Source organism: Pavona decussata, unplaced genomic scaffold (genome assembly GCF_977016875.1).
Source record: "Pavona decussata unplaced genomic scaffold, jaPavDecu1.1 SCAFFOLD_34, whole genome shotgun sequence".
NCBI lineage: Eukaryota > Metazoa > Cnidaria > Anthozoa > Scleractinia > Agariciidae > Pavona > Pavona decussata.
The window spans coordinates 1,505,197-1,522,500 of NW_028145457.1; the positions used below are offsets into that span (position 1 = coordinate 1,505,197).

General features: G+C 38.0%; 2 protein-coding genes across 2 annotated transcripts in view; one reads left to right on the forward strand and one right to left on the reverse strand.

Moving 5' to 3' along the window:
* Window positions 1–4,111: 4,111 nt before the first annotated feature.
* Window positions 4,112–11,813, reverse strand: LOC146484395 (nudC domain-containing protein 3-like). Its single transcript, XM_085104906.1, has 6 exons — window positions 11,565–11,813; window positions 8,756–8,884; window positions 8,058–8,176; window positions 7,047–7,285; window positions 5,360–5,637; window positions 4,112–4,402 (listed from the first exon to the last, which is right to left on the reverse strand). The coding sequence occupies exons 1-6, from the start codon at window positions 11,745–11,747 to the stop codon at window positions 4,298–4,300; spliced, it is 1,053 nt and encodes a 350-aa protein (XP_084961032.1). The 5' UTR covers window positions 11,748–11,813; the 3' UTR covers window positions 4,112–4,297.
* Window positions 11,814–15,833: 4,020 nt separating this feature from the next.
* The window catches only part of LOC146484396 (uncharacterized), a 2,432-nt gene continuing 961 nt past the window's right edge, over window positions 15,834–17,304 (forward strand). Inside the window, exon 1 of the mRNA XM_085104834.1 lies at window positions 15,834–17,304. This exon is cut by the window's right edge and continues 961 nt beyond it. Within this exon, the coding sequence (XP_084960960.1) occupies window positions 16,045–17,304 (1,260 nt within the window). The 5' untranslated portion in view covers window positions 15,834–16,044.

The window sequence follows — 17,304 nt, forward strand, 5'->3', positions numbered from 1 at the left end:
TAGTGTTTTTTACTCAGCCAAGAGAATTTCCTGGATTTGTCCCCAATGCTTTAGTTTACAGCTGTAGTTTAGTAAGCTTAGAGGGAGGAACTTAAACATGCACAGGGTAATAAAATGTAAGGCCTCGTTCAGATCCCAACTGGAATTCAATGAATAAAGTTCATGTGAAGTACAGCGTCTGAATCAATTCAGAATGGCCGATCTTATTTGGATTGGCTCAGCGGGGAATAATAGCTGTGGACCGGCTTTGATTCAGACGCTGCTCTTCACATGAGCTGAATCAAATGCAGACGTTATTACAAATCCACAGTTTTCTTCAGTCATAATATTAAGTTAGGAGTCTGAATCAATTCACCTGGGATTAATAATTTGGGTCAGTGTAATTTAGAATTTGATTTGATGGATTTTAAATGTTTTTATTATTATTAAGGGGCAGACATTTTTAATAATAATTATTAAAAATGTGAATTCTAGTTTTAGTCCTTTTATCAGCTCTTTTCATATCGATAATTTCTCGATTTCTTATATAGCTTTTTTAGATCTAGTTTTTTTTTTTAACGCAGGACCCATGTTGATAGCAGTTTTCATAACTGAAAATATGGTCATCCTGCATAAATGTTTTATTATTATTATTATTATTATTATTATTATTATTATTATTATTATTCAGTTCATGTGAAGTACAGTGTCCAAACCAGGCCTTATTTTTGCATAAGTCTTTCACAATAATTGTATCATTTTGTCGAAACCGAACTGGACTTTCTTCTATCTTCCATAAAAGATAGCCTGGGAACACAGACATATTCTCTCGGTGGAGAGAAGCGTACTGTATCTGGGGGGGAAGGGGGGGGGGGGGTTATGACGAGAAGGGTGGCACAGTTTTTTCTAAAAAAGTAGATTTTTGGGTACAACACATATACATGGGTTTGCGTGGACCCCACGCTTACAGTCTCCATCCCTGATTATGGCTCCTGATAGGGAGAGAAGTCCTTGGAACTAAAACCACACAAAATCACCTCAAATCAACCCAGGGGGTGGGGGGGTAGGGGGTGAAGGGTAATGAGTGGTCTCCTTCCTTTTATCCAATTAGGATAGGGCAAGATAACTTTATTTAGACACGGTAGTTCCATCAGCTACATAATTATCATTATCAACTGACTATCTACCTAACTTGAATTCTAAAAGTAAAAAAAATTCAAACAATAAATGCTGCTCTTCTTGCAGGATTTTCTTGTGGTAGCCTGTGAAGCGTGCTTTTCCGTGGAGTTTTCTGCTTTCCGTATTTTGAATGCGTGTGAAATGAGCGTCAAACAGCGAAAAAAACACAGACAGAAACACTTGCTTGCAGGCTATTCTTGTGGTGCAAAAAGGAAGAAAATGGGTTTTTACCGCAAATGCAGGGAAGAAAACCACCAACCCTCTTTTAGCTGGTATTGGTGTATTGCACATTGACATGTTACATTATGGCTACTCTTTTGAAATCCTCTCAAAAAACAGAGAAGAAAAGGTCACTGCCTGCAGTTTATAATCTCTTTCAATTTCAGATTTCCATATTTCTCTCATAAATTTGTAATTAGAACAGACAAATAAACTTGTTATGGTAAATTAAAAGACACCGGTACTGCTCATATTCATTATTTATATTATATATTATTTACACGTAGTGGGACTGGGCACAAACGACTACAGCTGACTATACAAGTGACTTCACTCCGAAAAAAAATTTCTTATCAGCAGTTGTATCAGTTCAATGACCAAAACTGGCCACCTTTTCTGGATCACTCTTACATAGGCAACCATGGCCAAAACTGAACTTCTGTAGCCTTTTTAGCTTTTCAGTCCTATGCAAAAACTATTTCAGTCCTCCTCACTGAAGGCTTTAAGAATGGGGGATGCATTCTAGCTGCAGCACCAAATTATGGATGTGAAGGAGACTACGAATTCCTGGGCTAAAACATCCTATTTTGAACTTCATATATAATACCTTATTACACAATTTTGAGTATTCCCTGAAAAACAGGAAAATTCAGTGCTACGAAAAAATGAAGCCACTAAACTTAAGACAATGCTGGGGTAACCCTGGGATGGACTAGCATCCCATCCAGAGCGGAGTAGCAATACTCTTAGGCCCCGTTTATATGGAGAAAACTTGTCCCGGGTAGAAGGGTCACTCGCCTACCTGAGCTACCCTGGGAGAGCCAACTTTTTCTACACTTCCTTACAAAACTTGGCAGACCGTTTACATTAGAAACAAAAAGTTGTCTCGGCTGGAAGGATGACCCGACTAGCCGGGTCACCCTTTTTCGATGGTAGGGTCTCCCTCCTAGCCGGGCCAACTTTTCTCCATATAAACACTTTGGCTCGCCCAGCCGGGTCAACTCCTTCAAGGCGAGACAATCAAAGCATGTGCGAGCGCTGTTGGCTCAGGTAAAGGGGTCTACTTTTTTCTCATATAAACGCTCGCTGAAGTTGACTCAGCTGGGAGGGTGACCCTCTTTCCCGGGACAACTGTTCTCCATATAAACGGGGCCTTAGTTACGTCATCCTACGGAAACTGGGTTAAATCTCTGGCCATGTAGGCCACTTTGGCTCATAGCGTGACGGTTTTCTTAATTACAAAAGCTTATTACAAAAACTAAGACCCAACCAGAAAAGTGACTGGTACACTTCATGAAGTAAGACTAATTATACCTGACTTTCTTTCTGAGGGTAAGGTTTTAAGAAATTGTATACTTTACAAAGTTGTACTGGTTGATGCGTGTTGGTATGCAAACATCAGCGACATGTATTCTCAACAGGCTTCTCATCACATGCGATAATAAGCAGCAGAACATCTGGTGAGTTTGTTGCAGTAAAGTCAAAAATAAAGCAAAAAACACTGCTTCTTTTATCCCTAACTCATCTTCAATAATTTTGGATAAACAAGGAAAATAAGATGGGATCTTAATTTTTGTAAATATTATGAAAGCTCATTACGAAAACTATGACCCCACTGGAAAAGTGACAGAAAAAAAAGGGTCTTAGCTTTTGTGATAACTGTGAAAATCGGGAGGTGTAGTCGGTTTGTTGGGTGTGATGATGGCACAGTATACACCAGCTGGTACCATTCACACACATTATCATGATGTTGAAGCAAATAAAAAAAAAGCGAACGGAACAGAACGCAAATATGCATTGTTAGGATCCAAAGGGCTAAAGTCTTCTCTTAGGCATTTTGCAAGACAGTATGTTGTGTTTGTTATCCCCAATGTAAATTTTTTTTAATGGTAGGAGCACTGGTGTTGAGATTACAAACAACCCATACTATGCACTTGTCTACATTGCAAGATGAGTTTTAAATTATTTGGATATTGTTCAAGTTTGCATTAAGAAGACACTGAGGTTTCTGTCGGAAGTCACATGTCATAACTTCAACTAAGAGTGAATAAAGTTTACAGCCCATCCAGCAGAGTTGAGTTAATAGTTAACAAAAACTGGCATGACATCAACACCCTGAAAATAAATTTCTCTTAATATCAATCTAAGTCAGTGAATTGAATATTGACACATGACTTTCTGGTAAGACCGCTGGACATTCATTTTCTCTTTGGACTGTTCAACTGAGAATCAAGGGGCATTCCATTGAGGAAGGGCACTTAATCCACTTATACAATTAAATATTATACACTTAATGTATGGTCCCAAGGGAAACAGTTTGTTTTGTTTTCCTGAGAGTCCTGATGTTTCCTGAGACGAACTCAAGGGAAAACAAAACTAACTAGTTTTCCAAGGGACCATACATTAAGTGCTTTGTTATATAGTTAGACTCCCTTAAACAATCACAGCAAAACAAGCAAACAAACAACTAAGAGGGCAACAAGTGAGGAATTGTTTCCTGGTCAGGATACATTTGTATTTGATCAGGGGCACATGACCAATAATCAACCAATCACAGTGCTCATTTTGTTGAGTGAAAGTGTAGGTATATAACAAGGAGAAGTTTTAAAATATCCTGAGTGCTCACTTGAGGAAAAGTACAGGTTAAGTATCTGCTAGTCAGACTTTGTCAGATTTGTTTTAATGAGCAATTCAGCATTCTGTTTAATTGTCTTTAGTTGTGTAAACTTCAAAATGCAGATAACACGTTTCAAATATTTAATTTTAACTCCTTATATTTAGATTTTATCTAAAATTATTTCTCATGTTGGACAGTGAAATGTTCTTCCTGCTACATGAAGTCAATGCTCCTAAAGTGATGTCCTCCTTTCCAAAGCTTTGTTAGTCCAGACCTTTCTCAATTACCAGAATACTGTTGATATCATCCATAACTTGGTGATATATTTACTTTTGATGGGTCAAACTCTGTGCCAGCAAATGGTGATCCTTTGGCATTCCAGGCCTTCTTGAGGAGCTCATGTGTTTTCTACGTTAAAAGTAAGGAAATAATGGTTAAAAACATTAAGAATCTTCCTCTGAAATATAATTTACAATACATTTAGCATTCTGTTCAAATCTGGTAAAGATACTAACCTATATAAGTTTGCTAATAGTTCATAATTTTATCTTGCCCAAAGACACCCTTAGGTGAATTGATTTAAAACTCCCATGATTTTTTTTATTATTTTCAAGAATTTATGTCAGTGAGAGAATGGAGTGCAGTTTTTTCATTATTTAGCTTACAAAATGACAAAAATAAGCTGTGCATACAAAGCATACAAATTCAGTTGAAGTCAAACCTTGCAATAATTCAACAACTGTTCAAATTCTGTTGTTATTTTAGTTTTGTGTTCCATTATTTTCAAAATCACCTCCAAAGAACACTATCGTTAAAAATGGTAACAGAGTATAGGTCATACACAAAAAAATTCTCCTGGTACCTCATGTCAACAAATTTGAATTTTTTAAAAAGTGAGAAAGTTGTTCTGAGTTTGTATTACATTTGATTTCAGTTGAATTATTTTTTTTATTTTTGACCCTTTGGCTAATAGTCTGGATGTTTTTAGTACTCCCTCCCCTGCCTTTTATAACTTTGAAAACTTCAAGAGCATCAAAGCTCTTACTACTTAACTCTTATCATTTATGGCAAAAAAATTTGATTACTTGTGTGACAATGTCTACGTTGCCCCACAAGTAATCAAAACCAATAAATAAATCCTTAAATTAAAAAAAAATGTAGATTAAAAGTTGTCAAAGTTGTCTGAATTTTTTTTTTTTTCATGAAAAGGCAAGAAAATCAAAATTTTTAAAAATTTCCTGGCAAAATCTTGAATGCAGAATACAAATCTTGACAGTGTTCTGTATCCAAATGGTAACCGGGGCACTCTAAAGTAGCCCTTGTTATAACATATTTATGCTTCACACCCTACATGATAATACCTACCGCTTCCTGGCTGGTTGGTTTACCCTGAAGCTTTTGATGGTGGTCATACATAACATGCTGAAAATCACTTTGGGTTTGCTCATCAAAGTCACTAATGTCTCGAGTTGTGTCAACCTTGGTCTTGTCTATTTCAGCATCTCCTTTTAGCACCGCTGTCCAAAACCTTTCCTCTCTCTTTTCCAAGTTAATAATAATAAATTTTCCACCTTCAAGTAACCACATAGAATCTTCACATTTAACTGTCCTCTGAAGATCTCCATCAATGAGAACATTGCTACCTGTTGAGGTATGTGATAATAAAATCTTAAACTAAAAATTGGGAAATTTTAGATTAAAGCCATCATTAAGGCACTTGAACTGTTCAAATAATATGCTTTTTGCCATTGTTCCCTCCATAAACTACAAGGTCAATACGACAACATGTATAATGGACCATGAAGCATGGGGGAGATAGCAGAAATACATGTAACCAAACTTCAACACCTCACTGGTAATAAATGTAGATGCTGTTGTTGCTTCATGTTCACATAGAACCTATAACCTCTTACCAGACTGTTTAAGGAGGCTCAAAAGGGTTTCTAGGCACGTGCACAACCCACCAGCACCGTAACTAAGGTGTAGCCATCAGCTGAATGTGTCAAAATGTCCATTAAAAGTTGCACATGTAGAACACCAGAAGTGGAAGTGCAGCGTAAAATCGCATGAACCGGAAATGAAAGTTGCATGAAACATTTGTTTTTATCTCATCCCACATACAGTGTGCCACTTCAAATAGAAATGATAGAAATGTTTTGGAGAAGAAATTGATCTAGTAGAATTTTCTGTAGGTGAAAAAATGCCTTTTTTTGAAATAACACAAGATCTACACATGTACAAGAAAACTTTTTGCCATATTTCCAATGAAAGGAGTTTTAAAGAATTTAGGGTGTTTCAACAAAGCAATAAAAAAAAGTTAGGTCACGACTAGGCTTTTGAGGTAATTTGCAAAAACTGAAAGTTGGAGATCCTTTTTTTTTTTTGTTTTTTAAGAGCTGACCAGTTGCCATGGTAACCACAATGATGTCAGAACTACTTTAAAGTATTGCCCAAACACTGAGTTACAAAGAAGTTTATAGTTTGTCACCATGATCAGATGCAAGCCTCCTTAATTTATAATTAAGATGGTGTCAACCTTTCAAAGTTATCAAGAAGGGCCCTGATTTAAATTTCATTATGATTCAATGACTTGTGTGCAATAATTTTGGAAAAATTTATTTTACCAAGCCCACATGACTGTTAATCAGTTTGATTCCACAAACTACACATTAACATCCTTTCTTTGAAAAAAATAAATAAATAAAAAAAACCTGCTTTGCACAAAAAATTTCCAAAGATGACAATCTTGATTTATCATCAAATTGAACTCCTGAACTTTGTGTTAAAAACACTTTTTCAGAGAAGCACATGTTTCAACTTTGATATTCCAAAAGCTTGATCAACAGTTTTCAAAACAATACTACACTAGTAGACTGCTAACATAAATGTTAGGCCCAAAACAAGGAAAAAATGTTAAAAAATCAGTTTTTTATTTATTTTAGAAAAAACCTCATGCTCCAAATGGTGAGCATGAGGTTTTTCCTAAAACAAAAACTGATGTAAGTTGCAAACAGTGAAAATCTACTTTATCTACAAACTTGAAGTTTTGTACCTGTTACAGGGGATACGTCTTTCTTTAACCAAACCTTCAAATGAGAGCTCTTAATTTCCACACCAACATCACGGCCCTTTGTCACTGAGTTTGGTACTGGAACTTTAACTTCAACTTCCCTTACAGTTTGTGACCAGGAATATCTGTCAAGGACTGCGCCATTGTAACAATCAGCTGATTTGCCAGGTGCCAGTCCTTTGCTCTCACTGACTTCATTGTCTTCTTTTGGCTGAGATGAACTATCAAGAAACAAACATAACTTGTCTGAAGTTATTCAATCTATAGCCGTACAAATAATTTATTTAATAGACAACCTGCACTTTGTGACAGCTTGATAAGCTACCTACGCTCAAACACTCAAAAGGATATCTTGTAGCTCAAACTGAATTTTATACCAAAAATGGTTTTTGATAACTCAGGAGCTTAGAAGTTGAATTTCTATTACACTTTGTTCTCAAGTTTTATCAAACCTGAGACAAAGAAAAATAAAGATTTAACTAGTCTGAAATCATTTTGACCTAAAATAATTTTACAAATTAACAGATATTGTTAAAAAGCAAACATTAAATAAAAAATTAAATTTTGTGTTAATTACCATTGGGTGCAGTTATGTCACTGGTGCTTCACTATCTGTAATAACTGACATGTTTTTTTCTTTTGGTATGTTTGGCTTACAGTCAGCTCTCTCAAGGGTCTGATTGCTATGATTTGATGGCCTTTGATTCCTCAACGTTTACTTCCTACTTGCTGAGTACTACATCTGCCATCCCAAATGTGACGTTGAAGCAGTGATTGTGTGACAAAGGTGAGAGCAGCTATCCCATTTTAAAGTGAGGGTCCTTGTTTGAAAGGCCAGCCTGGAGAATATCATTTGTTATACATGTTTATATATCGAGGACTTTATTATGTCGAGGTTCCACTGTAAACATTTAGCTTAAATTCTGAATATTTAAATAACATATAAAAATATCTTGCAGCCTTGTCAGTTGAGCGTTGACGTAGTTTTTGTACCTGGCTGAAGCTGTAGCATTGCATGCAGATCCTGGTGGAGCCTCATCAGAAGAAGATGTTTCTACCTCAACTGATGTCACATCTGGAGGTGCCAATACCTCTGATGGGGATGGCGTAGCCTATAGTGGTAAGTGCCATAGTTTTAGTTAAAAGAGACCAGCTATTCGTTGAAAGTGCATTGATTTAACTTCATGCATGTTGTGCATGAGGATTCTCTTTATCATTACATGACAGTGCAGTCTAATTTTTATTTACTGAGAGTTAAACTTAATTATGCAAGTACTGCTTATCAAGGTCTTGTCGATTGGAACAATCTCCTTAAATCTCAACAGGACATCAAGTCACTCTCACTTTTTAATCAAGCTCTCAAGAAAGTTGTTTTTGCAAATTTTTTTGGTTTTTTTTTAACTCATACATTTTTTGTCCTGTAATTTTTTAGCGTGGTAAATTATTATTGTCAGTTATTGTAAGTTTATCTTATAATTTATTATTATTCTTATTATTCTTATTCTTATTCTTCTTCTTCTTCTTCTTCTTCTTCTTCTTCTTATTATTATTATTATTATTATTATTATTATTACTATTATTATGTAGAGCCTCGCTGAATAAAATAACACCATGGTGACATGAGCTCCCTGGGTAAAATTAACATTATTACTACTTAAATAAACAATTAGCCACACAACAAAACAACTTACAAAGCCAGAAGAGGTTTCATCACTTGAAGATACACTGGGAATATCACCACTTGCTTTGGACTTTCCCTCTACCATAGTTTTTTTCTCCATTTGACTTCCTTCAATAATCTCTTGATATCTATTAAAAATCTAGATAAAAGAAAATGCATTATTTCATTAACCATGAATTTCACATTTCTTGTCTGACTAGAACTTTAGCTTTCTGCATATTTTGCTTGTGGGCTAGTATTATTACACAAAAATAATTTTCCCATTATCTAGGTTACAGGATACAGAGTCTTCTAAGTCTTTGATAAATGTATAAATGTTAAAAGCTTATGAAACGAGTACTAAACTTTGCAAACATTAGTCTCATTCTTTGATCTACTGCCATCCAGATCTAGATAAATATTAAGTAAACAAGAAAGTTATAAATGTTGTGATGTCATAGATCATGTTATAAGCCGCCATTAAAAACCACCCGAGAGTTGTTGTAGTTGGCAAGATAATTTTCTCCTCTGAACACCACAAAGTTGGCGACGAGGATGGGATTTCGCACCTATACATCACTGCAGTGATTTTAACATAAAATGCCTGGGAAAGAATTATTTCACAGCTGACTTTTCGATTTTGAAGTTATACTTCATTATTGTTACTATTGCTGCCAGTTGCTTTTGTTAAGAGACCCATCAATGGTTCTTGACCAAGTTTTCAAGGTTCTTCAAATATCAGTATCTGCAGGAAAAAATGTGCACACTGTGGCTATAGTTGCCACCTTGTCAAACTATTCGATCACATTGCAAGTGTCAGAAATGACAAGGGCAATACAACTGAATGTTTGTGAAATGGGAATGATTTTATAAATAAGTCAGTATCCTGTGTAGTAGGCGCTGGAGTAATAAAGGGCGCAGATTGGAGCAGCGCATGCAAGGGAGGAAACAAGTTCCTTTCCTTTCACACACCACTCCAACTAACGCCCTTTATTACCCCAGCACCTACTTCTCATGATAAGAAGTCACTGACTCTTGAATCCTAAGATTACTATACCATATTCTTGTAGATGGTATCAGTTGCTTATTGCTGCCCGCATGTCAGGGCAGCTTCCTATTTCTATTCTAAAGCTCGACCTTGAGGTTATCTGTTTCATTGTTTGTTAGCAGTTCCTAGGCCCTGCTGCATAGAAAGTCTGTGATCAGTGAAATTTATGATTGACAGACTTGAATCTGCGACCTTGTGCTTTGATATTCGACTTGATATTTGTTATGTTAATTTTAATTTGCAGAACGAGGAGTATGCATTGTAGATACAACCTTTATCATTATCAGGGGCATAGCGTGGGATTTTGAAGATGTACGCACGAGAATAAATTTTTCGTAAAGCCAAAGTCGCTTACAACTAGGGGGATTTGGGGGCATGCTCCCGCAGAAAATTTTGAAATTTAGGGTCTCGGAAATGTTATCTCCTGGTTTTTCTGCGGGGCATTTTCAATAAATAATGCGGCAAAAATGCAGTAAAAAGTTGTTTATTTTAACCATTTCCCTAGTGTTTTCTGTAAGCTACAGTGTCTCGAAAAGAAAAAAAAAATACAAAAACAATGAAGACAGGTCACAAGCAAAGGGCGAGGTGTCACCCTTAAGACGGGCAAATTCCGTTACCAACCTGTCAATATCCACGTTCTTATGTCTATGTATATGAAAAATTGCTAAGGAGCTTATTTTTCGTCCGTCATCGTACTTTGCAGAGGAGATTTTAGTCTCTTCATGCTACTGAAGCTACATTCGGCAGTGCATGTAGATGCAGAATAAGTAAACAATGTAACGAGAGCAACATATTCCCCGGGATGAAATTGGGAGTTTGCATGGTCAAGAGTCTCAACCAAAGTCTGCGGCGTCACATTCGGATCCGTGCTACTCCATTTGTGCTTCCATCTTGTGAGGCGTTTTTCCTATTTTTGCTTACCACTCAAATGCACTTTGCCTTATTGTGTAATGTGAAAATATGAAATATAATGTGAAAATATGAAATTATTACCCAGCAAATTTAATGGGAAAATTTTTCAGATCTCAGCTGTACGCACGGGCGCATGTGCGTATATGGACGCTACGCCCCTGATTATACAGTGTTTATATCATAAACATACTAATAATAATTTTTTTATTATTGAGGTGCAATGTTCTGTTATAATTCTTGCTGAAAATTGATTAAAATCTTCTGGCATTCATTGTTTGCATTACGTTCTGTGTTTAGGTTTATTAGAAACTAATGCCGTCAAAGAATAAGCAAGTTCGAAGTCATAAAAATTCATGCGTCAAGATAACAACAAGTTTAAATAACAAATACAGTAGAACTTGCTTATTTATACATCATTAATTTATTCTCTTTTTCCAACGATCTCGAACATACTAAACCAAACAAATGCCTCTCACCCCCCCCCCCCCCCTCCCCAGCCCCCTAGTTATGCTTATCTCACAAGGAAGTTTATTTTAAATTTGAGAAAATACCTGGGTACAACTTGCTTCTTTCACACATTCTCCCGTTCTCGACCCCAGAGGCCTCCAAGTCTCTGGGTATAGGTTGCCTTCACCGACTTCGAATTTAAATCTCACTGGAATATTCTGGTGAAGGTGCTTCGTTTTCGAGTTCAGGGTGCTTTGTTTTCGAGTTCCGATTGCTTCGTGCTTCGGTCTTTAGGTGCATAAAAGCAGCTAAAGCAGCTGAATCATTACAACAATTTACATCACCTCGACAAGCCATCTCTCAAAAGAATTCAAAGATAGTTTTCTGCTATTTTAAGTCAGGCTTTTGTCACAAACACACAGTATTTTCTAACCTTCAAAACAATCTTCTCTGCAACACCAGGAGGGAATCCCATCTTGTCATCACGGCTATGCATTACCCGAAAGAAGTCAGTCCGCCGAGCTAAAAAACTGAACATGGCATCTAGGAACGGTTCCACTTGTTCGCAGTGTTGAAGCATTCCCATTAGTATATCGTCAAACTTTGCTGTGTCCATTTTTCCGGTGTGATATAGTTAAAACGCACACATCCTCGACACCTCGAACCCACTCTTTCTCTTTCGGGTTAACACGCTCCCAGAGGCTGCGTTCCTTTTGGTCAGCACCAAGGAATCGGGCTCCTACGGATCTTGCTAGTTATCATCTAGGGTATAGAATGGTAAAATCCGAGACCCGCCGAGACGCCGAGACCTTCATTTAAAATTCGAGACCGAGACTTCACTACTTTTTCTAAATCCGAGCCCGAGACGTCGCGATGCAAAAAGTGTTTTTTACTAACACTGCCAAAAAGCATAATACGGTAATTAACGAGCAGAATTTATCCAAGCTTACATGTTTCACAGAAGCTGCAGAAGCGATATTCATTGCGATGTTGAGCCGTTTTTCAAGATTATTGTTTGTTGTCAGTTTAGGACGGTTTATTCGGACTTAATTTTTGCTTGGTTTGCGAGACTCCGAGATTCAAATTTCAAAATGCGAGATTCCGAGGCCCGTTTTATCTTTTACTAGCTCAAGATTCCGAGACTCCAGTTTGAGACGCCGAGATTTCGAGACCCGCCGAAAATTTGCCGAGACCCATTATTTTTCAAGGACCATTCTATACCCCTATCATTTCGCGTGGATAAGCCCAAATTAAAATAGATAAGGTTGTCGCTTTCAGGAAAGGTTCCTTCGAACTTCCTCACTCACATATCTTATTCAACAAAAAAAAAATATTGTGGTAACAGGTGTGAATTTGCCGATTGATGAAGTGGAGCATTCGTAATCGATTCACGCTTGAATCATAAATCTCCGGAGCATGCGCACTCATTTTGCCGCTGTAGCTCCTACGACTCCTACAGCTTCCGCTCCTGGGCTGATCTCAATCTCGTCCGATCTCGCACCCAGACAGGAGGGAAGGGTCAACTTCGGCTTTATGCAAAAGGATGCTTGTCCGGATGATGCCGGCAATCGTGACGTCACCACGTGACCCACGTCTCCAGTGCCATTTCAAAACTGGACAAAACGCCGCGTTTCAGAGTAAGTGACGTCAGATGGCCCGTATCATTCGGACAGCCGAGCACACGAGTTAACCGCTAACCTGAGTATCAGGTCTTCATGAGGGGAGGCGGGTAGTGAAGGAGGAGGGGAGGGGGGAGGAGGAGAAGATTAGAGGAATACTTGAAATAATCATCTCAATGCTTTCGTGTCAGGCTTTTCTTCCCTTTTCACCTTCCTCTCCTCTTCTGAGTTCTGCGCTGGTTTTAAACTATAAAGCAACGTTTAAACGCCAAATTTACTTTCTTTAAAGAGTTAATTCGATGAATGAGAGGTTTGTTTGATTCAGTGGCGACTTTACAAGAATTACCAACCACATTAGTGCATGGATCGATACTATCCTCCGTGCAGCCGTCATCTCGTTTTTCTGCAACATCCCATCATGCATAGCCGTTGAAAAAGTAACCCTCAATCTTAAGCCCGGATTATTTACAAACGGCGAACTCCGCACTGTTAACTGCTGGCCGACGTTTGCGGTTTGCAGTTTTAGAGAAAACCCTATATCTTAGGGTCTGAGTGCAACTAGACTATTAAGGTGTCCATTGGTATAAGTATTATCTGACATGGTCGTTATATTCTCTCGCCAGTGGTGTTATTAAAGGACCTTTGAGATTCCCTGTTATCAGTTATTCTCAGTATAACGTATTAAATGAATAAGCATCCTCTGATTGTCAATTGTTCAATTATGACTCAGGTTTTAAATTGAGTAGTTGATAAAAACACATAAATTGTCTAGAGAAAATAAAGGGGACACTGCGAAGCGCTTTGAACAACACCGTTACAGGAATTGATTGTTTTAAGTCGGCTGTGAGAGTTTTTCAGAGAAAAACCGACATTTGCTGCCGCCTTCAGAGTAGGAATGACTGAGTTCGTTATTTGTTGCCGTATGGGTGGAAATAAAGTCGTTTAAGTGTGCCGAGATGGGCGCTCGCGTATATGGGTTAATCCACTTTGCAGAAATCCCAAATCAGGACTGATCATGATATCAAAACGAGTTAAAAATGTGGAAGTTGAAGATGTATCGATATCCGAGTTTTCTGAGATCTTTCTGAGGTAAGCTTGTTTTTACAATTGCCATTAGGATGTGGAAATGACTTGTGCTATTTTAAAAATCATTGTGCTACATCTATCAAACTTGTCAATTATACCACCTGCCAGGGGGTTAAAATGTTGACAATAGCTTCTCATAGTTTGTGGATATTGATTTAGTAAAGGAACACTTTCCAGCACAAAATGATCACAGAGAAAACTTGCAAACTTGTAGATGGCCATCCAGCTAGTCTAGGAGAGTGCAAGAAAAACTCACCGAAATAAATACAAAATATTAATTAACCAAATCTACTGCAGACGTAATAGACACCTGCCGTCATGTCAAATTGAATTTTTTCGTTAATTTACTTTTTATCAAACCCTTAACTGTAGGATCCGGTGCTTTTATTTTGTAGCCGTGGCCCTTACAACACAGTTACCCGTAATAAAAAAAGAAGTATTATTCAACGCATTGTAACACTGCCCAAATATGACTATGGTGCACTGAATATTCGTCTTCCGTGGTCAAGAGATATCTTGCGTTATAATCCATCAAATATTTTCGCTCGCGCGCGATTGGTCTAAACGCCACGTGACCGAATATACCACAGCTAAAACTGGGGAATATCCGATGATATTCCCCAAGTGATATTCCCCAATTTCAAAAACTTCAAGGCGTGTCTTGTTTGAGACCGAAGGAGAGATAAACCTGCTGGTCGATAAAGCAGTATCAGAAAACACCATACGCTCTGAACGTTTTTGACGGTAAACTGTTCTTAAACGAAATGTTCAAATACTCAATCTCGTTGCTACATGTTGCGAAAAAAAACCACAATAGCCTTTAAAAATATGCTCAGATATTTGTCCTTTGACATTATCTGCTCCTCAAAGCTCACAGCTTTCCTCGAGCTTCGCTCTCGAAAAACTGTTCGCTTCTCGGAACAGATAATGTCCGCGGACAAATATCTGAGCATATTTTCGCGCCAAATGGAGGCTATTGTTTATATATACATAATTTCGTGTGTCGGGGAGAAAAATGTCAAAATAAAGATCATCTCCAGCTTTTCTGCAATAAAACTGTGCTTTGCTATCAAAGTGTTGAATAATAAAGCAATTGTCTTGCTCAATCTTCTGAATCTTCTGGAATATCCCCTGGTTTTAGCCCACTCGGCCTACTGCCTCGTTGGCTAAGTATCAGGCGATATGCCGTGCGATTTGGCAAAATAATTGTTAGGTATAACGATGGTATTGATATTTGTGCAGGCAAGTCTTGTTTGTTGATTATCGATCACGTCGAGGTAAATGTTCCCTGAAGCAATCGGTCAATCTTTCAAACAAAGTGGACCACATCCCCTCGAAAATTTGGAGTTATTACATAATGTGTGCGTGTGTGTGCTTTTGTGTGAACATGGAGTTATGTGTAGCGATTGAAATCTATAAATATTTGTAAACTTTTGATTAACCTTCATTCCTTCCTTTTTTTTTCTGTAACGTATTTGAGTACTGTATTCATTGTTACATTGCAAAATGTTTGAGTGGTAGGATGATATTGCATTTAATATCAAGAAGTGAAAGAAATGTTTAAAAAGTAGACGTTTTGGGAATATAACCCTTCTTCAGTATGGAAGAAAGCAAAGAAAGACGACGAATGGCGGAGGAGCGTGCGCGTATAACTAGCAGCGCGCGCATGAATAAAGTTATAGTTCAAAAGAAACTGAAATGAAGGACGGTGCCTACTTTTGTTATTGTTTAAAAAAAATCCGCCAATCTGTGTGCTGTCTCCCTAAACCGCATGAAAAAGCGATTGTAACACTCCCACTGCGTTGTAAGTTGCATGAAAAGTAGAGCTTATTTTTTTGCAACGTTACATTTTTTGCAAAAATACATCGCGGCGTGTAAACATGTGTAAGGTCCTAGGGGTCAGGCAATACTCTCGTCAGCATTCGTGCTTGCTTTGCACGCGCTCTTTGGTACGCAAACATTCAGTTAACATTTGCCTACGAATGCACTGAAATAACGACTTTTACTTGGGCCTTTTTATGTGAACCCTGACGAAGGAAGAATTGGAACGCCCTTTCTTTAACCCCCGAAAATAGCGTTTTAAAAAGCCTGTTACGTTTAGAACCCAGTTGCTGTGTTCATCTCACGTAGAAATCACTTTATTGTGACGCAACTACGTCTGTAACTCACCATAAATCTGTAAATCTTCGTGAACTACGAAGCAAAATTATGGAAGCTCTACCAAATGAACTGTTAGCTGACATTCTTGCTTTTTTACATCCCATATATGACAATCTAGCTCACCTGTCACTCGTTTGCAAGCGCTGGAAGGAAGTGATTGAACAAAAAAGCTCTCTTTGGAAATGCATACATTTTACACGCGCTTATTCACTCTGCATCACAGAAAACGCAAGGCATAGAGGTGTTCTTCGGAATTGTCTCTTGAAGTTTGGACACCACGTTACGTGTTTGAGGGACCACCCAACTGCAAGAACATTCACAGATCCATCTCTACGAGACCTTCTAACTAGCTTGACAAATTTAACTTGCTTAGATGTTCCACTGTTAGAATGGGACCTGCTTTTCTTAAAAACCTTGCCGTGCGCAAGCATCTTGGAAGAATTGAATCTGACAGGCTACCTTCAGTCAGAGCCACCGGAAATTCAAATGCTATTCCAGCAACCAGATTCACTGGAAAAGAACCTCGTTACCCCTAAGCATCTACAGACGATTCTTCAAAGATTTCCTCGTCTCAAAATTTTGAAACTTGCACTGGACTCTGTAGCGTTCCCGCCTTCTACTTTGATATCGTTTCTCGACAAGGTGAATTTAACAAAGCTCGAGCTGTCTGGGTTTGGCATCGTACCAGCACTACCTCCGCACATGATTCACAACCGAGACATGTGCTTAAAAACGATTGCTTCTTCTCAGCGACTCGCTTCTGTGGTGACGCGCTTGGACTTGAGAACTTGTCCTTTGTTTTTCACAAGCGATCATCTACGGATAATGCTAAAACTTATGAAGTCAATCCGTCATCTGTTTGTGGGTACAGGTATGGTTCACCGTGACCGTAAGAGTCTGCTCTCCATTGAATCTGAGTCACTTGTTACACTGGGTCTAGACGGACAATCAACGTTAAGAATGCAGTGTTTGAGATGTAATACGCCCAACTTAAAGGAATTCGAGCTTGGAAACTGTCTCGACCTGACTGCTGCCTTTGTTTATGCAAAATCCTTAGAATCAATGTGTTTGAGAAATCTATCTAGTTTCCATAACTTGAAGTCCAGTTCGACTCGATTAAGTCTTTTGGAATTAGTGGCCTGTCCTGCAATGCCTATTTCAGCCTTGCGGATTTTTTTAAGGGGGCATCAGACAATCAAAAAACTGTCAATAATTGGTGAACTAACGGGTCTCACACTGTATGGCTCCATGTGTCCTCACCTAAGGGTGCTGAATGTTTTGCTGTGTCAAGTTCCGAGACTTGGAAGT

Coding starts and splice junctions, on each gene's coding strand:
- LOC146484395 (XM_085104906.1), bottom strand. CDS start 11,747: ATGGACACAGCAAAGTTTGACGATATACTAATGGGAATGCTTCAACAC. Junction 8,885..11,564: donor CAGAGAAGATTGTTTTGAAG/GTTAGAAAATAC, acceptor TCTTTTATCTAG/ATTTTTAATAGATATCAAGA. Junction 5,638..7,046: donor AGACGTATCCCCTGTAACAG/GTACAAAACTTC, acceptor ATACCTCAACAG/GTAGCAATGTTCTCATTGAT.